This window comes from Lates calcarifer, linkage group LG4 (assembly GCF_001640805.2).
Source record: "Lates calcarifer isolate ASB-BC8 linkage group LG4, TLL_Latcal_v3, whole genome shotgun sequence".
Taxonomy (NCBI): Eukaryota; Metazoa; Chordata; class Actinopteri; family Centropomidae; genus Lates; species Lates calcarifer.
Window position 1 is genome coordinate 5847006 of NC_066836.1, and position 26302 is coordinate 5873307.

The 26302-nt window shown below is 39.7% G+C and overlaps 5 protein-coding genes and 1 long non-coding RNA gene across 8 annotated transcripts in view; 4 read left to right on the forward strand and 2 right to left on the reverse strand.

Moving 5' to 3' along the window:
* Positions 1-380: 380 nt before the first annotated feature.
* Positions 381-5356, reverse strand: si:dkey-222f8.3 (Poly(U)-specific endoribonuclease-C-like). The gene is made up of 7 exons (XM_051069883.1): positions 5258-5356; positions 3376-3475; positions 2865-2976; positions 2654-2775; positions 1522-1634; positions 962-1115; positions 381-870 (listed from the first exon to the last, which is right to left on the reverse strand). The coding sequence occupies exons 1-7, from the start codon at positions 5266-5268 to the stop codon at positions 610-612; spliced, it is 873 nt and encodes a 290-aa protein (XP_050925840.1). The 5' UTR covers positions 5269-5356; the 3' UTR covers positions 381-609.
* Positions 5357-5746: 390 nt separating this feature from the next.
* Positions 5747-9191, forward strand: pak1ip1 (PAK1 interacting protein 1). Its single transcript, XM_018678051.2, has 10 exons — positions 5747-6080; positions 6338-6500; positions 6611-6731; positions 6831-6905; positions 6986-7038; positions 7125-7270; positions 7403-7500; positions 7598-7697; positions 7989-8118; positions 8535-9191. The coding sequence occupies exons 1-10, from the start codon at positions 6003-6005 to the stop codon at positions 8642-8644; spliced, it is 1074 nt and encodes a 357-aa protein (XP_018533567.1). The 5' UTR covers positions 5747-6002; the 3' UTR covers positions 8645-9191.
* Positions 9192-9341: 150 nt separating this feature from the next.
* LOC108884253 (transmembrane protein 14C) lies at positions 9342-11275 on the forward strand. The gene is made up of 5 exons (XM_018678052.2): positions 9342-9405; positions 9521-9610; positions 10497-10598; positions 10698-10785; positions 10899-11275. The coding sequence occupies exons 2-5, from the start codon at positions 9535-9537 to the stop codon at positions 10954-10956; spliced, it is 324 nt and encodes a 107-aa protein (XP_018533568.1). The 5' UTR covers positions 9342-9405; positions 9521-9534; the 3' UTR covers positions 10957-11275.
* A 113-nt stretch (positions 11276-11388) lies between these two features.
* Positions 11389-21883, reverse strand: LOC108884250 (serine/threonine-protein kinase MAK). Of its 3 annotated transcripts, XM_018678047.2 has the most exons (17): positions 21391-21881; positions 19399-19510; positions 19038-19308; positions 17920-17974; positions 17195-17316; positions 16944-17023; positions 15998-16130; positions 14881-15052; positions 14540-14707; positions 13997-14317; positions 13569-13753; positions 13368-13489; positions 12930-13040; positions 12347-12421; positions 12114-12239; positions 11760-11855; positions 11389-11666 (listed from the first exon to the last, which is right to left on the reverse strand). In XM_018678047.2, exons 3-17 carry the CDS (start codon positions 19208-19210, stop codon positions 11521-11523), a joined length of 2085 nt encoding a protein of 694 aa, XP_018533563.1. In that variant the 5' UTR covers positions 19211-19308; positions 19399-19510; positions 21391-21881; the 3' UTR covers positions 11389-11520. The 3 variants fall into 3 exon arrangements, with proteins under 3 accessions (XP_018533563.1, XP_050925841.1, XP_018533564.1); XM_051069884.1 differs by lacking the exon at positions 19399-19510 and having other exon boundaries at positions 21391-21883; XM_018678048.2 differs by lacking the exons at positions 16944-17023; positions 17195-17316; positions 17920-17974; ... (1 more) ...; positions 19399-19510; positions 21391-21881 and adding an exon at positions 16423-16937.
* LOC127142354 (uncharacterized) lies at positions 14264-14980 on the forward strand. The gene is made up of 3 exons (XR_007813009.1): positions 14264-14380; positions 14566-14750; positions 14838-14980. It is a non-coding gene; the product is annotated as an uncharacterized LOC127142354 (long non-coding RNA).
* An 806-nt stretch (positions 21884-22689) lies between the features above and the next one.
* LOC108884251 (guanine nucleotide-binding protein G(olf) subunit alpha) overlaps positions 22690-26302 on the forward strand; it is a 45064-nt gene continuing 41451 nt past the window's right edge. The window contains exon 1 of the mRNA XM_018678049.2: positions 22690-23612. Coding sequence (XP_018533565.1) covers positions 23075-23612 — 538 coding nt within the window. The 5' untranslated portion in view covers positions 22690-23074. The remainder of the gene's footprint in view (positions 23613-26302) is intronic.

Below are 26302 nucleotides of genomic sequence, written 5' to 3' on the forward strand. Positions count from 1 at the left end.
CCTTCTACGCATCTATGAAAATACCGTCCTACAAGTGAATGTCCTTTGTAAGCTAAAGTTCAAAATTACTATCAGCAAAGTATTAAAGGATAACCAAAGCAGTACCGCGAAAATGTTATTTTTTATGCCCTATTTTTGAATAGATATCATACTGGTGTGGTGTACGCTATTACCCTCAGTTTAATCCTAACTGAACTTTACACTGCCTGTGAGGAAATCTACCTGACAGACCAAACCCAGGGCACGAAGAAACAAACTTTTATTTACATTATGTAGATATTAAAAATAACTATGTACAACTGTGCTGCTTTAGTTGAACCTTTGAAAATCTTGTGACCTATCTTGCCTAATTTTAAAAAGAATAAACATTTACACACTGGTTTGAAAGCAAAGACAGTTTTATTTACTCCACAATAGTAAACAGAATATGACAGAAATGTGTTTAATAACAATTTATATTCCTTTCATTATCCAGATCAGGATGTTTAAGCTTTATAGATAGTTAAACCCTGACGTTTAGTGCAAAGAGAACCCGATCCAGGTTTGTTTTGAGATTATACTGCGTAGAAATTAAGTTTAACAAAAGCATCCAGCCTGTGTAGTGAAGTATTACAAATCTCTGTTGTTGCTGCTGAGCAGTTTAGGGAAGGACGTGCCGATGGATCGCCCGTGCCGATACACGACCAGCTCCAGCATGTACTCATCCACCTTCACCACCACGGACGTCATCTTCTCAGTCGACATGAGGAAGATGATGGTGAAGAGAGCAACCTCGAACTCTGGGCTGACACCAATGAAGGAGCCGCCGACCGGTTTCACCAAACCCTTCCAGCTGAACTGCAGGTTCAGGACATGGTCATCTTCATCAGGCTATAAAACAATGACAAAAAAGAGTTAATTCAGGAGCTCATGCATTTATTTACTGTTCAGTTCATTATGCAGAAGGTGAGTATTTTCTCACTGTGTCTTTGTTGTCTCTTGCTTTGTAACCTTTGTAGTCAACATGGCCGTGTTTCTCCTGCAGGTAGAACTGGACCCAGTTGTGCAGACCCATGATCTCCTGGCCGAATTTGGTCTCTCCAACAAACACATGTTCAAATCCACAGGAATCTTCACTATAATGAAAGCAGTGTGAGTATATTCAGTCTCCATGCCTGTCCTCATTCGTCTTATTAGAGTTTTTTTTTCCTCTCTTATCTACTGTTTTTCTTGGCTGCTTAAACAAAGATAGTACCACTGAAGGTGAAACAACCTGCTCCTCTCTTTTAGAAACAGGCAAACATTGAAAATATGAAAACTGAACACAATAAAATTGAATTTTCTGTTTATTTTTATGTATGTTTTTAAATTGATGGGGAGGAAATTCATCTGTTTCCATGTCAGAACCGGTCCTGAAGCTGTTAAAGGCCGACCTCTGTGAGTCTGTCTGTAGATGATTAAACCACTGCTCTGTCTTCTAACCTGAAGGACAGTCTCTTTACATACTGCAGCAGCGCCCCCTGCTGTTTCAGTGACACTCACCCTCCACCTCTCTCCCTGTGGTAGAGGCGGAACCAGATGTCATACAGCTGTTTCTTGAACTGTGTAATATCTGATGGTGACTGTCTCTTCCTGACCAGATACTTGTGAGCACACTGTGAAGAGCATATAAGAGCTTTTAAAAAACACATCAGACAAATATAATATTCAGCAAATAAAGTATATTTGTTAGGCTAAAACATTATTAACAGCTCCGAACATTTCTACTATTTCCAAGCGACTAAATGTACACTCAAAAAACATAATTAAACCTAAAACATAGAGTTATGTATTTTAATTACATTATAATTTTCCGCATACTTTCAATGTAAAAGGTCATATTTATATTTTTCTATCATGTTAAGTCAGAATAAATTACATAATGTCAGCTTTGATTAAATTAAATTAATGTAAACTTCTACATAAAGCTTATGTAAGAATTTAAGAATTATTCCTCTATGTATAAGAATTAACATGATCAAAAAACATAGCATAAATATGACCTTTCACATTGAAAGTATGTGGTAAAATTATATTTAAAAAATATATAATGCAATTAAAATAGCCTACTTAAGTCTGTTTATGGTGATTATTTTTTTGAGTGTACTTTGTTAAAAAGTAATACCTTTGGCTTTAAATACTTATTATATACTTACTAATTATTGACCAATTTCATAAACTGCATTAACAAAGGACATACAGCAGAAAAATCTTATGTGTAATTGAAAGAAAAATTAATAATACAGTAATAATTTTGTCCCTTGACTCTACTTAAAAAGGGAAGTTATTGTATTTTCATATTGTGACAGCATGGCGTGACATGGTATAAAGTTGCACAAATTCTACTCTAGAGTTTTTTGTGCAGTCTGTAGCTGATTTTTTTTTTTTTTTTAATTTTCAATCTCATGCTAAAACTCTTCTGTGATAATCTATAGTTCTTTAGTTAAAATGGAAGATGCTTTTCTAGGGAGTCACATCCACATAAACAACAGCTTGAAACTCAACATTTCAGGAGGTAACCTGGAGTATAAACAGCTGCTGCGCAGGATCATTGTGTTGTAACTCTGTTTTAGTTTTACAATTTATGATGACAGATGTGGTTCAGAGCTGACTTCCTCTCCTAACACTACTGCACCTTCATGACGTCCGTCTCCACTATGGCGTCGATGAACAGCCTGTTCTCCTGGAGCTCCTCTGAGGTGACCGTCTCTGACACACCTGTGGACATCTCATAGTTGTCCAGCAGGTTGATGAAATCTGCACATCAAGGACACATGCTCGTTAAATGAGTGGTTCTGGTGAAAGAGAAGGGCAATGGGTAAAAAATATCAGAAACTGTGACTTACGCGCGTATGTCTCGATACTCTTGAGCTTGTCCTCATTGACATATGCGAAGAGTGGAGCGCTGGCCCTGTCTCTGGCATAGTTACTGCCCTGAGCCACATAACCTGCCCTCCCCTGGATAAAACATCAGAGAGCATGTTGTAACTACAGAAGGCAGGAAAACCGACCCAGAATCAGTTAAAGTGGTCATTCCTTTCACAATCTAAACATGCTGGAGCCCTAACAAGTCTATAGCCATACAGCTGTACATAGACACAGCTCCTTTCAGCTAAATGCTAACATGCTGATGATGCTGTTGATGAAAAGTTAATGGGTCACCAAAGTCATAATAATTCATCTTGAGCAGGAGATGAATATCTGTGTCATATTTCATGGTAATCCATCCAATAGTTTAATTGCATTTTAAATGTAAAAATGTCAGTGGTCCAGATGGCGTTTGCAAATAATGCCTTTATCTCTGGCTGACTGCTTTGCATTGCAGAGAAGCAGTGATGGCAGACGTCTGGTACTGACCTGAAGGGAAATGGTGTAATCAGTCCCCGGCCTGAGGCGGTTGCTGTCCAGCCGCCAGAGTTCGTTCAGCACCTCAGTGAGCTCCTGACCGGCCTGTTGACTGAGAAAAGGCAAAAACAAACAAACTGAATTAAGTAGAAGTAGAAGCAGTGACATGAACAGAGACTGAAACTCACATTTTTTAAGTCCTGTTCAATCTAATAAATGATTTCCAGTTAGGTCAGTTTTGTTTTTTGCTCTTCATGACAGAGACAAGCATTTTTCACAGCCAACATTGTATGAAAAACAAATAGGAAAAATACATTAGTAATAACATTAACAATGGTAATGCTCTTTTCAAGTGTCCCAGTAAGCCGTGACAGTGAGCCAGCAGTTTTACTGAGATGAAAAAAAAAGTAAGATGTTTTCATTCAGAAGAACAGTAGGTGCTGCTCCTTCACAGCGTCCACTTCTGCATTATATATTATTATTACTATATTATTATTTGTCACAGCCAGTATGAGTTTGGAAGAGTTCTCTATTTTTGCCACTGATTAAATCAAGAGTTAAAACAATCAAATGTGATAATGTCGTCTAGGAAACCCCGTCCTTCTCATCTTGATAGCCTTTTATTAGATTGTGTTGCTTGATTTATCTATTCAGATATCTGTATTTAACAGGAAGTCACACAACTAAAACTGTCCCTGTACAACAAACTCACCCAACAAGTAACAGTTTGTAAACCAGTGTCAAACATGTTTCTTGTTTGTAGTTTTGGGCTGGTAATGTGTGAAGTACACGGGGGTTGACCAATGGTATAACATTACCTGAAAGTTAAGGGTCAGTTCACCCAAATCTCATAAAAATACCCCTTAACCTTAGTTGTGTCTTAACACGGGTATGACTGTGGTACACATAGGAACTCAGAATGTACACCTCCACGTTAAAATCACATTGCTTTTCGATCCTGAAGCCTGTAAAGCCTCTGGAGGCCGTCTGTTGTTTAATTTTATCCCCAGGGACCCTGGCCTTGCTGCCGGTGTTTTCTTTTGTTGGACAACACAATGCCTGCAGACACAACTGACAGACCAGTGGGGAAAACCTTGGCTCAACATAATAACCACACATCCATCATTAAGTTACACCTACATGGCTCTATGCACAGGCTGTAATGTGTGATTAAAAACTTAACATCCCAGTCAAGTTATTCCAGTGTCCCTTCAGGATATGTTAAAAAATAATCTCAAAAAGTATCTCAAAATTAACAAGAACTGCTGCCACACCCTTCCTGCAAACAAGACAGATGACTGACAGTTTTGGGGAAAAGAAATTGACTAAGAACCAAATGACAGGAAGGAGCACATACTGAGACAGAAACTCCTCTGTTCTTAATTTAGCTCGGGCACAGTTGTGAATTTATCACAAGACCGAGCAGCTTCGGTCTTTTACTGCAGAGGAAACTATGTCCTGATGGTTCTGTTGTATAACTTTAGTCCACTAATTACTACCAGACCCTGCAGCACTCACATCCAAACAACAGCCTTTTACTCCAACACACAACATCCAGATATTATCCACTGTACAGACCTGTAATCTGCACTGGGAACAGCTGTTGGTCTGAGGGACATTTACAAGAGAGCAAGAAAAACAAAACCTACAAACCAAAGCGCCTTCACCTTACGAACAGCAACACAATCCATCAGGAGTGTCGTGTTACACTGTATCCATTGTTTACATTAAATAGTTCTGTCTGGAGTGGATTCAATGTCTTAAAAAGGTCGAACAGGAGCTGAAAGTTTCGCCCTCAGACGATTAAAAACATGCATTAAAAAGAACTCAAGAAAACTTTTTCCAGGCGAAGTTATTCTCGAGTATCTCCTTTATTTTGGCTTTCACAACTTACCCCCTTGCCATGTTTTCTGGTGCGTGGAAAAACTCTGACTTTCACATCCTCTGAGGAAACTAGCGTTTTATGGGCACAGTTATCTGAGGCGTCAATCATGACGTTTCCAGCGGAATCAACCAATTACAAGACAGGAAAACGCCCCCCTCCCACCCATTGTTATTATTTTTATTATTGTATTTTGCTGTTATGTAACTCTAATCCAATATAATTTATTTTTAGATTTATTGATTAATTACATTTTAACGATTAAAAACTTCACTCTCATTAATGAACTTACATATCAACTCCTCAAATTGCTGTAGAAGGAAATGATATGAGAAACTAGGCTAGGAATCGGTCAGTTTGGAAGTGCTTTATTTTGATAATTCGACGTCGCATATGTTTGAAAAGTTATATATCCTTAAAAGTCTGGAAATCAATGCAGACGCTCAAGCGCACTTGTTTCCACAACACCGACTTTTATTTTGAAAATCGCCACACTACCGGATGACACCAAAGTAGACACGTGCGCATGCGCAACAGCTGCGCACGTTATTTTGGATTTGGAAGTGTGTTTAACAGAAACAGTTACATTAGCGGGCTTTACTACGCCTTTTAAGTTGTTTGTTTTCACTGTGTTTCTCGAGTAGGTCACGTTTTGCATCTGTCATAGCTGTCGCTGTAACCAAGCGACATATTTTAAACAAAAAGAGCTGAAGTAGAAGAGGAAAGCTAAGTGGCTAGCTTAGCTCGCTGTAGCAGCATGGCAGCTGTACTGGAGCTGATTGCTGGGAGCTACGAGCAGATCGCGTTTGGTTACCGAGTGAAAACTGATGAAAAAGTAAGTCAGAGTCTGTTGTTATGTAGCTGTGTGTTTAACGGTCATTGCGTTTTAATTCCTGTTCTGTGCCACTTGTTAATACTGAGCTGTCACTGGGGTTGATGGGTAGATGATGGGTAGTCCTACACAACAATAACCTGTGTCTAACACTATAATAGGGTTTAATGCTTTTTGGGGGAGATGATAGAAGAGTGTAACCTCACTTTTTTCATGCACTTGGTGATTATTTTCCTCTCCATTTTTTATTTGTCACGCAGGAGTGGACAGCCAAGCCAGACTTTACACATCACGCCCACACAGCATCCATATCAGCTGTAGCAGCCAGTGAGAGGTTTGTTGTCACAGGAAGCAAAGATGAGACCATACAGCTGTATGACATGAAGAAGAAAATAGAGCACGGTGCTCTGCTGCATCATGACGGTGAGTGACTCTGGTTAATCTTGTGTTTGGCATTAAAATGTACAACACGTAAAATAAATTTAAGGCAGTATCTAGTGATCTGAACGTCCCCCTAACCTGTAACTTCATAGGCTCCATCACCTGCCTTGAGTTTTACGGTGCGTCTCATTTAATGAGCGGAGGAGAGGACGGACTCCTGTGTGTGTGGAGCACAAAGAAGTGGGAGTGCCTGAAGTCCATCAACGCTCATAAGTAAGCACAGAGAGAGAGAGAGAGAGAGAGCTGCTGCAGAAAAACTGTTTTGTTGGATGTGACGAGTCAAAGTAACCAGCTTCATCCTCTTTTCATCAGAGGCCATGTCACATCTCTGTCTGTCCATCCATCGGGGAAACTTGCACTTTCAGTCGGGACAGATAAGACTCTCAGGTAAAATCCACAGCTCGACTGACTCAGGTGTTAAAATTAAAAGCCAATCAGAAGTGACTTGCATATTTTTATTCTTGTAGAACATGGAATCTTATAAGTGGAAGATCGGCCTTCATCAAAAACATCAAACAGAGTAAGTTTTATTATGAAATTAATGAACTTTCAGAGATGTTTTTATGTTTGAAATGACCTGAAGTGATTTTTTTCTTCTCCACACAGATGCACACATTGTTAAATGGTCTCCAGACGGGGATAAATATGTGGTGGTAGTAAATGACACGGTGAACATCTACGACCTGGAGACGGCCTCTGTGACAGGAACAGTCACAAACCCTAAAAGGATCTCGTCTGTGAAATTCTTAAATGTAAGTTCTCCTGACAAGTACTCAGATTTTTTGTCAGAATTTTGCACAAACAAGAGATGACAGTGGTTAATTTATCATACACATTACCACCTGTGAGTTTAGATAGATGTTGTAATGCTGCTTGTTTTTCAGAACTCCATCCTGGCCGTCGCAGGAGACGATGAATTTGTGAGGATGTGTGACATGGGGAAAGAGAAGTGGGTGTGTGAGTTTAAGGCTCATGAAACCAGGTAATTACATCACATCACATCAATAATTCAGTTTTAAATTAAATAAATATCATGAAAAATCAAAACATATACCAATTTAAGGTTTTTGTGGTTTCAGGGTGAAAGCAGTCGACAGTTTTGATATGGAGGACTACTGCGTGTTGGTGACGGCTTCAAATGACGGATTCATCAAAATGTGGAAACTCCATCTTAAAGAGGCGCGTCTATAATGTTGTTTTTGAACAGATGAATAGAAACTGTTTACTTGTTTCTTAAACATTTACATTTGCAGCAACAGTGTATGTTTTAGGAATTTCCCACAGGGAAAACAGAGTAATAACATTCTTTAACAACAGTAATAAATAAACCAGATTGATGTATTCAGAGTTAATTATATAAGTAGTAAAATATCAGACTCAGTAAAACCTTCTGTTACAAGAATAAAGTTCCATAAATAAGTCTGTTGTTTTTGCTGATTATCTAATGGTGTTAACACTGATGTCCAACAGGAGCTGGAGACTCCCACACTCCTTGGGGAAGTGAACACAACAGCCAGACTGACGTGCCTCGCCGTGTGGAAACCTTCATCTGTGCAGCAGACGACCGAGGAACCAGCAGCTAAGGCGACAACGTCTGAAGGTGAAAACACTGGCGTCCATTTCACTTTATCATCATGTTATGAAAGAGACATCAGTAACAGATAATAGATGGTAGATTTTGGTCTTTTTTTGTTGAGTTTCTTTTGATAGAGATGCACTGTAAAGACGAGAAGAATGAGAATGAATCAGCTGCAGAAAAGATCTTAACCTTTATACTCAGCTGAACATTCGCCCACTCAGCAGCAGGAAGTTAAAGTGGCAATAACCCCAACATGTTTACAGTGAGCAGTGGAAAACTGGCTTCACTGGAAAACTTCAAGCTCCAAAAGAGGATGTTTCTAAAAAAATGTTTGTGTTTAACTATCCTCCACTAAATAATAACAAAGCTTCATGATTTCACAGCCTCTGTCTGTGTCTTGTTAAAACGCCCACCATCTGTTTCTCGTCCGTCCACAGAACTTACCCGAGAACTTTCAAAGACGAAGAGAGTCCGAATTGCGGCAGAGGAAGTTGTTCTAGAAGATGAGAGCAAACCCAAAAAGAAGAAAAAAGGCGGTGGAAAATAAAATAAGCAGCAATAAAAGTCTTTTAAAATCTCTCTATGGACTTTTTAAAAATCTGGACTTTTTCTGGTCAAATGTGGCTTTACTTTGACAAGTTTCATGTTCTGACTTTATTTTTGTGATAAGATATTCTTTCTGTCGCTGAAAAGAAGAAAAAAGATGTTGGAATATGAGATGGGCAACAATAAAAATATTTTATAATCCATGCATTTCTAAGTGGTTGGTGTAGACTTAAAGTAACTTTTAACTGACTGACTGACTATATATATTATATCTTTTTTAAATACTCCAACATGCTTTTGCTCATAGTTACCACAAGGAGGTAATAAAGTGTAGGCTGGCTCTGTTTTTAATACAACAGTCCTGCATTAATGAAGGTTATAAAGTTCAGTTTGTGTTCAGATTGTTTAGGAGAGGTGTAGATTCAACTGTACAATAACTCTGCAGGATGTAGTTTGTGTTGCTGTTGAGCTGTATTACATCATATTATCGTTGTATTAGACTGAATTTTTTTAACCAGGTGTATCCAATAAACTGACAACTCAGTGTATTCAAGTGTTCACTAACTTTGTATTAAGAAATGAATGTGTCTATCGCGTGGCATCTCTTTTGTAAATTACCATAAAATCGTTGCATTTTGTTAAAACTACACTGCGGAGTGTATATTCTGCTAAGCGTACTTTTATTTTGAAAGTCTCTCACATGACTCCGGAAGTGTAAACGTTCGGAAGTTGCTAGGAGCTAAAACTTGTTTGTAAATTTAGGTCTGGTTGATGTTTGGATGATATTTTGTTCTTTAACTCTTTGATAGTGAACCAGTTAAAGAAGTTTTAACCCTGACAGACCAGTAAAGTGTTAAACTGACCGTGTTCTGTTCAGGTTGTCTGTGGATCATGGCTGTGGACTGGATCGGGTACAGTTACTCTGTTCTGGTGTCAGTAGGAGGAATCATTGGTTATGTCAAAGCAGGTAGGTGAGACACACTCACACTTAGATATAGATATATAACTTAAAACAGGTTTGGTTTTAGTCATTCAGAATCACACTCTCATACTGGGAGAAGCAGTGGAGGAAAGAAACTACATTTCCTAATTTATTTTAAGTTACTTATTTCCATTTTATGTTATTTTAAACTTGTACTCCACTAAATCTCAGAGGTAAATGTTGTCCTTTTTACTTCATACATTAACATACATTCATCATGTAACTACTGTGGTCACTTTCAAGATTAAGATTTAAAACAAAACAAAACAAAAAACATATACGGAGGCCCTGACAACACTTGAGAAAACACAAATGTTAAATCACAAACAAGAGGTGATGTCCCAACTTTTCCCATGATCAGAAATGTGGTTGTGTTTTTTCAAACGTCGCTCTGTTTTTGAAATGTTGTGTTTGCATCCTCAGGGCCACCGTACAAATAAGTACAATGATCAGAAAGTTAAACCAAAAAAGCAAAGATGAGAAAAAGTCCCAGTACTGTAAACAGATGCATCATCAGGACTTGTGTTCTTTTTCTCGTCTTTTTTCCTCCCCTATTAATCGTCCTCTCACGACCCCTCAGATTTATCTTGTGACCCTTTAGAGGGAGCCTGACCCCTGGGTTGGGAACCACTGGACTCAACTATTTAACTATGTAAAGTAGTTAAAACCAGCTCCACCTCCAGCTGCTACAACAGTTAACACACACATCACTAATAACACCAGCTGGATTTTGAATGTAGGACATTTACCTAACCCCAACCCCAAACCAGGTGCACAAAGTCACATTCTAAGGTAAAAGTAGAGGGTTGATAAAACTTAATTCAAGGCTTCATTTCAAAATAAAAGCATTCCTGGTGCATTTGCTCCACAGGCAGCGTCACCTCTCTGGCTGCAGGGCTCCTGTTTGGCCTGTTGGCTGCAGTCGGTGCTTATCTGGCATCTCAGAATCCCAGGAACGTCTGGCTTTCTCTAGGTGAGCAGGTTTGGTTTGTTAAAAACTGTCTGTCAGTCTGAGTGCAGCTTTCACAAACACATACAGCAACAACTGTCTCTCTCCGCTGGGGAAACGCAGGCACCTCAGGGACTCTGGCTGTGGTGATGGGACTTAGGTTTCTCACCTCCTGGAAGTTCATGCCAGCTGGTTTAATGACTTTAGCCAGGTAAAACACCATTATTACACATTAAAATTTAATCATTTATAATATCCTGCACTTAGAAGATCAGAAACTTCTACTTTTCAACCCTTTTCTGATATAAAATCATCTCTTTTCAGTGGACTGATGCTGGCAAAGATTGTAACTGGGATGCTGAAGAAGCCACACACATCTTGAGAATACGTAAATGTATCTTTCCTATGTGTCTGTAAATATTTCAAACATGAAAAATCCACCATTCCTCTCTGTGTGCCTTTGTATTACAGTCTTCTGTAAAAACACTGAAACTTAAAACCTGATTTTTATATGAAAACTAGTTAAATTTCTAGTTAAATTTTTTAATTAAGTCCTGTCTTTGAAAATAGCAATCGTTATTGTTAAATAATTTTTTGATTGTAAAATATTTGGGGCTCAGTTCGCTAAATGTATCCAAAGAAAAGGATTATCTTTGCTCCATTTGTGCTCTTTAATAAAAAATAAAGTATATTTACTTTTTTCTGCTGCTGCGAAATAATACATTCACCCACTTAAATACAAAAATAACTACTTTATTCCTTTTTTTAGTCTATTATTAAAAAAATACTGATAGTAGAAGTCATGACCCACTGGTACAACACTGAACTATATTTAATAGTATGGCAAATGTGACAACAGAGCAGCAGGAAGTGTCACTGCACAGAGTCCATGTCTCCTGGTTAACATGCAGTGGGAGTCACCGGTGGTCCAGAGCGTGATGCTGGGCTACCGCTGTCCTCCATATTTGGCGGTCCAGTCCACTCGTCCGTGCACCGGCTGGATGCTCCGTGAGAGGGTTTTCTTCCCTGTAGAGCTGCTGCTGGATCCAAGGATGTGAGGATTCAGAGATCTGCTCCTCCATCCGTCATGCTCTGAAATCAATATGATAGTGGAGGAAAAGTGTGTTTAGCTCAAGAGAGCGACATGAAGCTGCATTTTTCTCTCCTCAAATATATTTTTTTTACCTTCATTTGAGGACGCTGGTTTATTTAAAGAGATCTTGTTCTTACAGGTTTTGATTTTAGAGCCAGTTCTTAGATCAGCAGCTGGGGACAGATCAACTGAAAGAGTCACAAAAGGAGAGAGAGTTAATGAGTCAATCATCAGATTAGATTCTGATAGAAGGAATTAATGTGAGAGCTCTCAGGCATTTTTTTGTCTTAAAGGAGATTACTGATTCCTTTCCAACTCCAGGGGGCGCTTTGTTCAAGTACAGTGGCTCTTTGGCTCCACACTGAACCAAACAACGTCTGCGTGACTCCACCATTATTCTTGTTGTCTGTTACAGAGGAAATAAAAAGCTGTGTGTCGTGACTCACCGGCAGAGGAGGCTCCGATCGGTGCCAGTGTGATCCTCTGTCGGGCTGCTCCTGTTTCGGTCTTCTGAAAAGGTGACATATATGTCTTGGTTGTTAGGTTGTTGTTGTTGTTGCTCATGAAGGAATCTGAAGAGGACAAAGAAATTCATCACTGAACAGGATGTGATTACTTATAGATACTTTGTTTTTTCTGGGCATATCTGATCTGATCTACAGGTGGATTTGAGTGATACCTTTGGAGAGATTGAGATCCTCCAGGGTCTTTTCCTTTAGAGGCTGCTTATCTGTTAGTTTAGGAAGACTAGAGTCTAAAACCACATCACAACAGAGAGAGAGAAGAGGAGGAGTGAGTGGAGGAGGAAAATAGTTGGACAATTCCCACACAGTTGAGCTAGCTAGTTCCGTGACAGCTAGCCTCCTAAACTGTCAATGAAATGGTGTTAGCTAACATTTAGCATCTCTGATTTACCAGCTAGCTACTGTATAAACACATTTTGATTTATTTTTTAGCACCAAATATATTTTCCCCAGTGATATCTTTAACAGTCCTGCTGAGCAGGATTCTAGAAATTATCTGTACATGTGACGGAGGAATGCACAGTGCAGGGTAGAAATTCAACTGTGTTTGCATTAAATCTGTTTTAACCAAGATGTTTTTTCTCCAACTACCTTTAAGTTCCCTGTTTAAGGTTAACCTGCAATTTTGCAGTTTACTCAGGTTAATTCTCATGGAAAGTTTTCAATTTCCAACAGGAAAATGACTAGAAGTCTGTTTTCTGTGACAGGTTTTAACGTTTATCCTTGAATCTTTCTGACCTTTACTCAGAGGGAACTCCAGCCCCTGTCCTCTGTTCAAACAGGAACTGTCCCACAGGTTTCTGCCGGACACCTGGCTTCTGACTGACGAGCTGCTTTTTGGATTTACACCTGAAAAGGACAAACAGCTCAGAATTAACTCACTGGACCTCATTATGTGTTTGTATTAGCAATCATTATCAGCAACAATCAAGAGTCTGCCACTTTTTAATCTCACAAAAGTATCATTTGTTTTGTTCCGTCCTTGTTTTCAGTGTTAGTAATGCCTGGTTTTAAGTTTTTTAACTTAAAAAAAAAACTTTTTTAATTTTTACCTCCTTGTAAACTAAGCTCTCCTTGTGGAGAGCTTGTCAGTTGTACACAAGCTTTTGTTCTTAATTCTACAACTACACTGAGGGGGAAAGTGTGTTTGGAGGTGCAGTAATTATTGTTTCTCACCTGGCAGGTATCTGGACTGGCGGAGGTAGTGCTGCTTGGCAGACAGGGTGGTGGGGTCAGTTCTGTTTAGCCCGGTGTTACTTAGTAACTTTACTCCTGTGTTGTTCTTTGACTCTGGAAATCTAGACAAAAATTATTATTGTGTTTTTTTCTCTAAACTGTGATGAAGACACTTTTATGTGTAAAATGAAGATCTCTAACCGACAGCTGTGTCCATCCAGTGTCTGGTCTTTCAGAGAGCTGATGGTGGGTTTCTTGGAGATGGAAGCTCCTGCGTCGTCACCGTCGTCCCAGCTGTCGACTGACTTGAAAGACGTCTGGCCCCATCGTCTCCGCCCCGTCCTGACTCCAGATGCACTGTTCTCTGCTCCGATGGCTGCTCCTCGCTGATGAAGGCAACAGTGGAGAGGTGATTTTTATTATTCTTGTGTATGTTAAAATGAATCAGTATAAACTTATGAACATTAATCTGCTCTTGTTTTTCTAGAATAACAGACTTTCCCTCCAAAATTAAATCCACACCAAAGGTTTAAAGACAAAATATGTGACAATTGTCTGAAAAACCTCCTTTAAAGCTCCTGAAAAGTTTCTATTTTGACATTCAGAAGCTGTACCTGACTGATACCTACAGTGTGCCAGCTCATCGGCTGCTTGTTTTTCACCAGGCTGAGAGGTTCCTGTTGCCCCTCTGCTGCCAGTTCTGTGCTTGGCTCCACGTTGTCCTGAGGAAGGCGGATCTCCTGTAGAGGCTGGTATAGAGATTGGCTGGAGGCCTGAGGCTCTGCCTGGGTCTCACTCGGCTCTCTGGACTCCAGTTCTGTCTTACAGAGAGAGAGAGGCTTCGGGTCTGTAGCCACCTCAGACACCTTTGCCTGAGCCTTGTTCTGCTCCATGTACTTCAAAGGAGCGCCGAGCGCCTGGCCGACATGGAAGTACGGATACCGCAGAGCCTGGAGCACAAATGTGAAGAAACCAAGTCAGTGGATGTGTCCAGATGCCAAGTTGATTACAAGGTAAGCTGATTGATTCCCACTTGGGCCTCCCATGCTAAAAATAAGTGCACTCAACGTTCTCACAGGTGCTTAGGATAAAACCTCATCAAAGGACTTGTGTTAGACAGAGTCACCTCAACATCAGTCAGTTTGTTGAACATTTACAGGTTTTAAATGAACCTGAGCAGCGCTTGGTCTTTTCTCAGGATCCCACTGCAGCATGTCTTTCATCAGCGCGATCGCCTCGTCGCTGGCGTTGGGGATCAGGGATCTGAGGCTGGTGGGGACGCACTTTGGGAAACGGAAGTTCATCGAGACGGCCAGGTTGTAGCCCTCGGGCCAGTCCGACTGACGTGATGAGGAAGATGAGGACACAACAAATAGATTATCTGTGAGTTTGTCTACATGCATTCATGTCTCTAAATAGAATGAACAGAGAGTGAACGTCACTATAATCCAAGAAATATACTGTTTGTAGAGGGGATGAATCGAGTTTGGTTGCTGCACAGGTGAAGCCTCACCTTCTTCAGCGTTCCCAGCACCTGGCAGATCTTGAAGATCTCGTCCACCTCGCTGTTGCCGGGGAACAGGGGTCTGAGGGTGTAGAGCTCAGCCATGATGCAGCCCACAGCCCAGATGTCGATGGGTGAGCTGTAGGAGCTGGACTTGAGCAGAACCTCCGGGGCTCGGTACCTGGTGTAACAACAAGGGAGGATATTTATGGAATATTTGCACATAGAGATTTAACTCTAACTCTTGTTTATGTTTATCTGTCAGTCATTTGTTATTTGTGTCTCTTATTAGCACTTAATGAGAGATACTATTGATTATTAAAGGGACAGTCCACCTAAATTACAAAATAACACACTTATCCCTGGTCACATCTATCTCTGTAGATAGTTTTATTCATATTTGCCCAAATGAATATAAAATTTAAAAATTCAGCAGCTTCACATCTTTCCAGAATCACTGTCCCTGTTAGTCTGGATAATCCTATTACGACTTTTTACACAGAACTACTTTCTATAAAGAAATTATCCTGCAAACAGTGGACATCTTGTAGGTTGAGATTAATGGGGCCAGTGTTTCTGGGATGAGATGTCGCTGCTGAATTTTTAAAAAAGTTTGTAAATGCTGTGAGTGTAACAGACGATGCTACAATCGATGGTAAAAATCTGAGCAACTAAAACCAAAACTACCAGTATTGCAGATATATTATTGCAGACTGAGGGTGGGCAGCCCTCTGCCTCGACTGCTTGGGTCAGTATGACATCTACTGTAATATGCTGTATTATCAATAGATGGATTAATCGATAGAAGTAGTAGATTAATGTTATAATCTTGTATAAATAGAGGATATCAGCTGACTGAGCCCCAATAATCACATTGATTATCCACTGTCTAGTCAGTTTGTCTTCCACTCTGTCTCCTGCATGGATTTACCTCTCCTCTGTCAGTATCAATTAAATCTTACAGTCTTTTTAAGGTACATGCTGATGCAGTATTACAGCAGGAGTTACTATGAGTCAAAAGTGTGATTCAGGTCAGACTACAGATCAATAACATCTATCACAAGCTCATTTATGAAGGCGTTTTATCTACAGGAGTTATATGGATGTAAAGGAATCTCAGTCTCACCATCTCGTGGACACATAATCGGTATAAGGCGGCTGGGAGCGGATTTCTCTCGCTAGTCCAAAATCCGCAATCTTAACCAGCTCTGGGCCCATGCAGAGCAAGTTCTCCGGTTTCATATCGCGATGGAAATACCCTGAAAGACACGAGTTAGTCAAATAAAACTGACCTGTTTGCTCACATTTGTCTAAAACTGCATCATTTTATAAAAGAAAATATTTAATACTTCTAGTTTCTACTACTATTACAACCACTACCATTTATACAACAACCAAGACAAGACTCTCTATGTGTTTTTAGATAATTTTTTTACTGAAACACAAAGTTAAAACATCTCTGACAAAAAGAGATGCTTTAACCTGACACAGTCAAGCTGAGCGTTTAAGGAAATGAAAAAGGAAAAGAGATAAACAGGAGGAGTCTCTTACCGTGCTTATGCACAAATGCTAAGCCAGACAATACTTGGAACAGTATGTTCCTTATCTCATTTTCAGAAAACATCTTATCTTCCCTGGCAGCAGCAAAGTGGTAAAAGACAAAAGAAAGAAAGAAAGAAAGAAAGAAAGAGGGGATAAAGAAAAAAAAACCCACTATGCAAACAATCATTTCTTATTGAAGTGGGAATAACACCTACACCCACATGCACTAAAAACAGTGTTGATTTTTTTAAGAAGTAAAACTTTCAGTTAGGCTTCAGTACCACTCACACCTCCTCTCCTCACTGGAGCAACACAAGAGAAATGAGTCATTTTTTGGTTGGAGAAAAACCCTGCGAGGCCTGATGTCTTATCAACCGTTCAGCGTTTATATACTTTTCAGGTTCAGATATGTTGATTTCTGTTAATGGTGCTGACAGCTTGATAACACAGCATTTTATAGATAGAGAGAAAAGGCAGCAGAGTCAGTTTGTCTTCTATCTGCACTGAGAGGTCTCACTGCAGTCACCTACCATGTTGATGAATAAAGGACAGTCCCTGTAATATCTGAAATGTCATGTTTCTGACGACTGACTCAGGGAACAACTTGTTTCTGCAAAAACCAAGACTGACACATTATGACTCAAGCTGACCCAAATAATTCTCACATTGCCAATGGTAATAAAAACACACTACAGCGATTATATCACAAAAATAACTCTGTGCTCACAGCTGAAATAATGTATAAATGCACAAGTAACTTTAGCGTCTGATGTGTCCTCACCTTTCTTTCATGAGCTGATAGAGGTTCTCCTTCATGTACTCGAAGACGAAGTAGAGGTAGTCGTTTTCCCTGATGACCTCCTTCAGTTTCACCACGTTGGCATGGTTCAGCTTCTTCAGAGACTAACAACACAAAGTATTTAAGAAACACATACAATAAGGTCTTTAAACAGTCATTAAAAATTACCTCATCGTCTCAGTAAATTAGCTCAAATACCCCGAACTTACTGTAGCGTCTCAAATTAGCTGTTTCACTCAGCTGCCAAAGGCTTGTGTACAACAGCTTCAAACGCCAACAATAGTTAAAGCTGCCAAAATAATCTGTCACGCAACCCATTGTCAGGATTTTTTATGTGCAGGCTGATGTGTTAATTTAAAACTTGCTCACTCACCAGTTCAACAGAGATGAAAATGATAAGAGAACATTTTGAAGTTGAGATCTTCTTCATTTATTGTTGAGGTCAAGATGAGGACTAATGATCATTTTTTATTTATTACTAAAAGTCTTCATCTCTATATATATGAGTATATTCTTTATTTATGTAGTGGGAATAATTCATTATCGGAAAATAAACAATAAAGTATACAGTAAGTTACGGCTAAATCCAAAAGCTGGATTTTGCAGGTCGGAGGTTTAAAACAATAAAACAACACGATAAAAAGTAGTTGACTCGTTGCCATTTCTGATCATACAGTATGATGAATAATGACTATAATGATTCTCACCTTCACTTCTCTCAGATTCAGGCATTCATCCCAAGAATAAAACTTCCTCTTCATCCTGTTGAAAAACAAGATTTTCATGATTATGTTGTTCTTAATACTTTTATACAGTAAAACTTTATATAATGTCTTTACTGTTTGATCTGAAAATCAAAATAAAACTTTTTTAAAGGTTTGAAGACCACTGATACCCAGAGTTTATATAATGTAAAGTCCTCTCAGTTGTATCTTTAGTGACTAGGAGGTTTTTTTTTCTCCTTTATTGGACACTCAACATTATAGATAGACAGACACATAGATGTGATCAAAATACAGGGAGAGATTATGAGACAGAATAAAGACTCCAGGTCAGAATAAAACTAGGACTTGCAGTTATACAGTGTGCTGACCTGCTTTACCAAAGGTTGTGGCACCTCATGAGGAGGAACAAGGACCTGATATTTTCCTGTTTTAATTCAAATGTGTTTATATTCATTTGAATTGGAAAATAAAAGCCACAAAATACAGTGAATACTGAAACTACAGCATTAATTTAGGTTTTTAAAAAAAAGCATCCTAAATGAACTTTATTGATATATTTTCTACCTGTTGTAACCTTATTTTTTAATCACTAACTAGCGACTTTGATAATACCTTTCCTCTGGACAGCACTCTGCGGTGTACTTTCACTCTTTTCACTGTCATCACTAGTATCAGCTTGCACTATAACCTTACATTTACAAACAGTGCCCAGTGGAGCCTCGTAAAACATCCATTATTAATTTCCAGCCAAAGACAGATTCTTACACAGCTTAACATTAGATATCTTGCCTATAGGTGAATAAGGAACTTTGACAGAACAGCATAATACTAAAAGAGCCTGTGATTCGACAAGAAACCTGCATCTGTTGATCTTCAAAAATGATCCTAAACCTTGTTATTTCAAGAGTTTATTTCCTGTAAAAGTGGCTACACATGATGAAAAACCTTTGACTCTTTTCTTTTGCCATGTGAGGATGCAACATGTTTGAGAATGGAGCCTCCAAGCACCTTGCAGCAGCCACTCGGGCTTTAATCTGCTTAATACTTGGAGACAAAACATCACAGCAGGTCCCCAGCATGTTTACTGAAGCCACACTCACCTCTTTATGGCCACCAGCTCCCCGGTCTCGTTGCTCTTGCCCAGGAGCACGCTGCCGTACGTGCCGTCCCCCAGCTGCTTCAGAGTGGTGTAGCGGTTCATCATCCACAGAGAGCCGTGCCTCTCCTTCACCAGGGAGCCTTGACAGTCCCACACAGTCCAACAGTCGGTCATTGTAAGCACAGCAACATCCCGCCACAGATCAACGATTTAACGGCCTGCTCCTCTGCTCTATCCTCCTGCTACTGCGAGGGTACTCAGTGGCTTTTACTCTAGAAACACAGACATTAAAAACATGAGCATCCAGCCTTTACCTCTCTCTCTCTCTCTCTGCAGACTGGAGATGAAGGATGGATGTTTACCTGGCGAGGGAGAGCAGAAAAGTGACGCTGAGTTGATCCTGCCTGTTGCACCGTTGTGGCTCACCTATCCTAAGCTAAGCCTTCACAGGGCGGACAGAGGAAGGGCGATCCACTGCGAGGGGAAGTGGATTAAAGTTGACATGAGATTAAGAATGTGTGCCAGGAGACAGACTGACAGGAGGAGCTGGAGACATGAGTTTACCTTAGTAAGTCCATCGAGTAAGAAAATAGGACCAGGCGGGTACAATGGTGTTTTGTAAGACTTTACTCATGACTGTGATCCAGAAACAGAGGGCTTTACCTGCCTTTGTCAAACACTGGTCACGTAAAAGTAGGTCAGTGGTCTTGAAAACACTTTGAACAACTTATCCGAGCACACACATGTTTTGGAGCTACCCAAACAAGGTCAATTATTAGACTAAAATCTTCCAAGAGCCACACTTCTCATGTCAAAGTAGAGGAGTTGAACAACTATAATATAATTTTGTCTTTTTCACGGTTAGCACATAGACTGATTCTACTAACATGGAAGCAGAGGAACCCACCAACATGCTAAAAAACGTTTTCACTGATTTCTTTCCATTAATTCATTTACATACATTTCATCTGTCCAAAGTATGTTTAAGTACTCTTTTATGTAAATGTATTTGTGTATATTATACTACATAGTGTGGAGGACACTTTCAGACACAGAAACATTACTTTAAGTTAAGTAAGTAAGTTATTTCTCCTGCTTTTTCCTTTATATCCAGTTAACCCACACTTTATAGAGGGCAGAACCGGAAAGTACACCTTGGCCAGACTTGAACAAATTAGGGCCAGTGTATTTATAACTAAGGTAAGACTAGGTCAGAGGAGTCAAATAAGTACAAGTGTGGACAGTTAGTAAGGATGGCACTGCTTTTAATGAAGACATAACCAATGGCTTTATTAATAGTTATTAAAGCATCTGGTAATGCTTCATAGATCAATTATGAACCATCAAAGAACAGGTTTTGGGTTACAGGGTTGTGACAAGTGTAGGGCACGACATTTCTTGATTAATTGATAATCATATGATTCAGAGATCAGTGAAAAACGTCCATTGTAAGTTCAAAGACCCCAAAATGACATCTTCTAACAGCTTGTTTTGAGCCATATTTAATTTATTATCATAGAAGACTAAGAATAACCAGCAAATACGGACACGTAAAAAGATGAAATTTCAGATGATGGATTAACTGACTAATTGTTTCAGTTCTAGAAAGGTCTCTCTAGATATAAGAGAGATATGTGTTAATAAGTCGTTAATAAATGGACTGTGGTGCAGGTGCTTTGAAGGAGGTCAGAGGTCAAACAGTCCCTGATGACATTTTCCTCACTTTCCACCACTGGAGACAGCTCTTGTCAGGTAAAGGAATAAAGTTTGATGCTGCACTTGCAATATTTCTTCTAGACTGTAAGTAAACAGCTGTTAATGCTAACAGTAGCTATGTAGCGGTAGCAGAAACTTACATACAGCACCTTTAAGGGCTAAAAAGACAAAGCAGGTGTCAGATTTTTCACAACCTGGCAACCCAAAAGTTTCTGTTTCAAGATTAAAACTAATGATTTTATTTTTAGCTGCTTAAAAATAACCTGGTTGTTCTGTAAAAACCTGAGTACAGAAGTTGACATTTCACCTTTTTCAATTTTTAAATGCTGACCACAAGACATCACAGATGTCAAACTGTTTCTAAACCCAGCTTTGACCCGCTTTTACTCTGACTGACCATTTAATCGCGTTGTTTAATCAACTTTATCATTTAATTTAGAGAGTTAGCAGACAACAGCCGAGCCTGCTGCTAGGCAGAGGATAAATACAGAAGCTAGAGGGCAAAGTAATCTAAATATACCCGCCTGTCCGGTCCTAATGTTCAACCAAACACGATCAAACTGGCACTTTTATGTTTATGAATAAATGTTTACTCTCTCTAACATAATATAAGTAAGATATGAGTGAAATATGCCTACCCCAGGAGACATTTCCGTGCTGGTGAAGATAACACGGTGATGCTGCCAGCTCCGTCCGTTTCCAAGGGCGGCTTCCTGTCTCCTAGGCGACGCGAAGACTTCCAAAATAAAACGAGATAAAATAAAAATAAAATCGACTACTGTAAATATGTACATGAATGAATAAATAAATACATAATAACGTAGCTTGTACCTTAGTAGCTCAAATTTACAATGATCTAAATTACTAGAAGATGTTTTGGGATAGGTCTGGGGATCCTGCCTCAAGGTTATACTTTTAAAACTGTGCAAATTCATTTAAAAACGATTATAACTTGCTCTATATTTGATCTTAACTGTAATGGGAATTGTAGCTACTAAATACCTGATTTTTAATCAATGTATGTTGTTGAAAAATATGACTGTTGGTGAGTATAAACTCAGCCGTGGCTCTGTTTTGTAGGCCTCTGACTTTCACATCTCTCTACATGTGTTTTACAGCTGCTCCATCTAGTGGTTCATTCTCGTCCCTGCATCTGACTGTGATTTCGGCCACTTTAACCCCGGTAATCCCGACTTTTTCTGACCTTTGATTAATTTATTAATTATATTACATATCACATGGGATCTGATTATTGAATATTTTATTCAAATGACAAACATTTGGAAAAACAACATTGTGTATTTAATTTTAATTCACTGTAGGAGCAGAGATGAGAAGGTTAGAGTGGAAAGAGTGGAAATATTCTTATATATTAGACTGTATGGTGGTATGTTTGACTGAGACTTGAATTAAAGAACTTCTTGTTCCCCTGAGACCACCACAAGGATCCCTAAAAGATCCCAGAACCTGCATTTGCACATGTTGAAAACTCAAGGACTGACTCTAAAAACTGATCCACTACACTATGAGGACTGATAAATGACACTCAGATAATGGGAATATAGAAAACTTTACCTTGATTAAGTTAAATATAAAAAGGCTGGTATAAACAAATTATAATAGGCCCATGTGATTAAATCAGGACGCTAGAATTAAAGGTTAAAACACAAAATAATGCCTAAATTATTTTACTGCTGCGTGTGTAAATTAACTGAAGAACTGTGTTTGAAGTCTAAACCTTATTTTTCTTATATTTCCGATAGGTTTGCGGGGAGCATGTGTTTTAAAGAAACATGTAATGGCCTCAGATAAAGACATGTTACGCTGTGTTAGTGTGACAATAAAGAGCAGGCTCACTATCTCCAACGCAGGAGGTGTCTTTAGACATGCAGGCATGAAATGTGAGGAATGAAAATCATGACCAGCATTCTCGAAATGGCCATACTGTAGTAACATGACGCGCCGTGCATTGCACCTAACAACTGTGCAGTCAGATTGTCGACTGTCTGCGCAGCGGATAGACGCGTTTTTTCTCCAAGGTTGTGCTTTTGGTTACTTACGGTAAGGTGGACCCGCAGTGTCCACTAAAGGATCAGGTGATCCACTAACTACGAAGCGAAGGCTGACTGGGGAAAATGCAAAATGACATATAGCAAATGTCGGAGCATAATTCATTCACATTTTCGGCTCATATTCGGACTTAAATCGCACCGCTGGAGCTCCAATGTGACGATGGCTCGTTAGGGCTGGTGGCGCAACTGCGATTTTTTTGATATTTTAATTTATGAAAAATCACATTCACAGACAAATATTGGTTTCAACATGGGGCTGTGCTACAGTTTGCGTCCCCGGCTCTTCGGGGACCTGAGCGGGTCTATCTCCAACGCTACCTCGGACTCGGACCAGCCTCCGGACGCCGCCGTGCCGACCCGCGCCGGGGGAGCTCGCCAAGAGGACACCGGGGGATGCGGGGAGACTTCGTCGCTACGCGGCGGTGGTGGCGGCGGCGGCGGCCCGGTGCGCCCCGGGGACCCTGCCAGGCTCCCGACCGGGGAGCACCGCCGTGGAGACACCGGTACCGACGGTGTGCTCATACAAAACGGAGGTGGTGGTGGTGGTGGAGGAGGAGGAGGCGGCGGTGGCGGTGGAGGAGGCAGCGGTAAGGGGACAGGGAAGGACCGCGGCCGACGCATACAGCTGCTTCAAAAGACTAGCACCCAAAAGCAGAAAAACTGGGACAAATTGCTGGTGGAGGAGAAGGAGGCCGAGAAGGAGGCGAAGAAAGTCAGTAAGAATATTGACAGGGCGCTGAAGGAGCTCAAACGGGAGTATAAACAGACGCATCGGCTGCTGCTGCTCGGTAGGTTGTGTCCCTCTCTGTTGTTGTTGGACTAGGAAGGCGTTTTATTATTAGAAACCAAAACGTACTGGCCTTTCCAGAAATTATGTCACTGCTCTGGCGAGGCCTATTGCCACATCTGTTGGCTTGGCTGTGAAGACTACCCCCTGCGGCTGTCAATGACAAATGATGAAGATGGACGTGTAGACCCACTGGGCCTGCTGTCCTGTTACTGCTACATTTAGGGGTTATCAGGGATTTTCAATTGCCTGTTAAACATAACGCAGGTTCAGGCTGCACAGGTTTAGAGAGACCACTTAGCTTTTGGCTACTGGGCCATGTTTGCCCTGAGAACTAGTACAGTAATGAGTAGTAGTACTCCTATAGTACAGCATGGTGTAGTGGGCTGTAGTAAAAATAATAGCTCTGTAGCATATAGTAGTTATTTTTCCATTAACAAACACATTCATATTGTAGGCTAGAGATAATATATTTGGCTTAAGCACACAAATAACACAAAGAGGTCACTTTGCTTTTTGTTACTGGGCTGAAAATTTGCATAGTATGTTTCTCTCCACTGACTGTTTCACTAAATGTGACACATCTACATGAAGTCTTTTAAATAAATCAATGTATATCCTAGCAGAGTAGTGGAGTAGTGTGTAGGTGTCTGCAGTACAGTTACGTAGGCTTTAGTATACAAAGACTTGTAGAGATAACCTGGGTTATGTTTGCTCTGAATATAGTGTAGTATAGTTTAGTATATTGACCTGACCTGTTGGACATCTGTCCTCGGACAATAGAAATAGCCTTTTTGTTGACTGAGACATTTTTCAATAAATGATAGAGCACAGTAGAGTAGAGTATAGTGGCTGTATAGTGGCCTGTAGTATAGTAGTAGTATAGTAGCATTGTATACTCTAATACAGAGTATAGATTAGTAGACTTTAGTATTCAGATGCATTCAGATGCAGAGAAATCACGTAGGTTTTTGTCTACTGGACTGTATTTCCTCTGAAAAACAGTATAGTAGTATAATATTGTGTAGTTAGTTGTGTAGTTGACCTATGGCTGCGATGTACAGTAAAGTTTGTTGAGTATGTAAAGAGTAGAATAATTTAGAAATGAAAAGTTCCACGTTTGCTCTGCACAGTATAGACGAGTATATTATAGTATACTAAACACAAAATTTCACTTCCTGGGGATCAATAAAGTTTTATCTTATCATACTTTATAGTAGCATGTGACCTTTTGAGTTTGACATTTACAGTAAGGTGTTACAGTGAATAAATAAGTGGTGTAGAATAGTAAAATGTAGTGAGGTACAGTGCCTTGTGGTGTAGTTTGACATTTATCCAGGAACAACAAAAGAAAAGTAGCTTATAGGCTAAAGTAAGTGTTGAACATTTACATTGAGGTTTTCGTTAAATAAATGTGGTGTATAGTATGACAAAAGTATGATTTAGGAGGTCATAGAGTAAAGTACAGAAAAAAGTTTATAGTCTAGGCTCAGTTTCAGCTTCAATATGATGAAGATACCAAACAAGTCAGTTTCTTTCAGCCCCATATTGATTAATTTGAAAGACTCACTTATACCTCCAGTACGGTGAGAAATGATCACAGTTTAATAAATTCATCCACAATTAAAGTGTATAAGTGGTTTGCTCTGACAGGTTTATTTGCATCCACGTAAATCACCTAGCGATCTGTTTGAGGTTATTAGTTTTATTACCTGATGTACAGAAATGTTAAGAATAACATGGGGCCAGTCAGTGGAGTCCTGTGGTTCATAGTTTATATTATTCATCAGGAGAATTTTCAAATATCAGTCAGCAGCGTCCCGAGTTTGTCCTGAAACATTCAGTGTGTTTCTAGATGGAGGTGTTTTATCAGGCTGGACCTCTCAACGAGTCAATCTAAAAATTTAACATCCAGTCTTCACTAATTTACCCCTACAGCTGCTTGTTGGGTTTTTTTATTATACCATACATGCAATAACCATGTCTAGATTGTACCTGTAGGCTAACACAGTCTTCAACTTTTCACAAAGGTCAATGCTTCACTTTCAAAAGAGAAAATCTTGATCAGAAACAGGAGCGTAAGAGTCGCCCTGATGAGGAAAACAATGTTTAATTTACAATACAACACTCTTATGTCACACTTAGTACCCCCTTTTTTTGCATGTATTTGTTTTACTTTAAACAGTGCAATGCTTTGTTTCTCTATATAATACATGGCCACCAGTTTAATTTCCTGAGTAAACAGCCCTCACTAATTACACACAGGAAGAAATGGCTGATCCTAATGAAGTCACAGAGGGAACTGTCATACATTCTTCCATGAGCCACTGTTGAAAGCAATACAGCATGTGTGTGACCTGTGTCACTGTGTGATTTCAGCATGTTATTATGGTTTGGCCGGCTCCCTTTGCCCGCTACACAATCACAATTATTTTGGGAGCTATCTGTCCTGGTGCACCGGGGAGCTTCAGCACGAGTCACAGGGCCACTTTTGGTTTCTCTTAAGAGGCCTTCGGGACTTTATACCCTCCAGGTCTCCAGTAGGACTCTTGTTGCATGCCAGAGGACTGAGGTGGTTTGTGTTCCTCTGAAAGTGGACACCTTTCAAATAGTGTTACATTTCAAGGCAACGTATGTGAGCTAATCTGGGTCACTTTATCTGTTTGTATTTGCTGCAGGTATTTAGTTGAA

Coding starts and splice junctions, on each gene's coding strand:
- pak1ip1 (XM_018678051.2), top strand. CDS start 6,003: ATGGCAGCTGTACTGGAGCTGATTGCTGGGAGCTACGAGCAGATCGCG. Junction 7,271..7,402: donor CGTCTGTGAAATTCTTAAAT/GTAAGTTCTCCT, acceptor CTTGTTTTTCAG/AACTCCATCCTGGCCGTCGC. Junction 8,119..8,534: donor TAAGGCGACAACGTCTGAAG/GTGAAAACACTG, acceptor GTCCGTCCACAG/AACTTACCCGAGAACTTTCA.
- LOC108884253 (XM_018678052.2), top strand. CDS start 9,535: ATGGCTGTGGACTGGATCGGGTACAGTTACTCTGTTCTGGTGTCAGTA. Junction 9,611..10,496: donor CATTGGTTATGTCAAAGCAG/GTAGGTGAGACA, acceptor TTTGCTCCACAG/GCAGCGTCACCTCTCTGGCT. Junction 10,786..10,898: donor GGTTTAATGACTTTAGCCAG/GTAAAACACCAT, acceptor ATCTCTTTTCAG/TGGACTGATGCTGGCAAAGA.
- si:dkey-222f8.3 (XM_051069883.1), bottom strand. Junction 1,116..1,521: donor CACAGGGAGAGAGGTGGAGG/GTGAGTGTCACT, acceptor CTTTCATTATAG/TGAAGATTCCTGTGGATTTG. Junction 871..961: donor CAAGAGACAACAAAGACACA/GTGAGAAAATAC, acceptor ATTGTTTTATAG/CCTGATGAAGATGACCATGT.
- LOC108884250 (XM_051069884.1), bottom strand. CDS start 19,210: ATGACCGACTGTTGGACTGTGTGGGACTGTCAAGGCTCCCTGGTGAAG. Junction 13,041..13,367: donor CCAGTCCAGATACCTGCCAG/GTGAGAAACAAT, acceptor TGTCCTTTTCAG/GTGTAAATCCAAAAAGCAGC. Junction 12,240..12,346: donor GGATCTCAATCTCTCCAAAG/GTATCACTCAAA, acceptor TGTCCTCTTCAG/ATTCCTTCATGAGCAACAAC.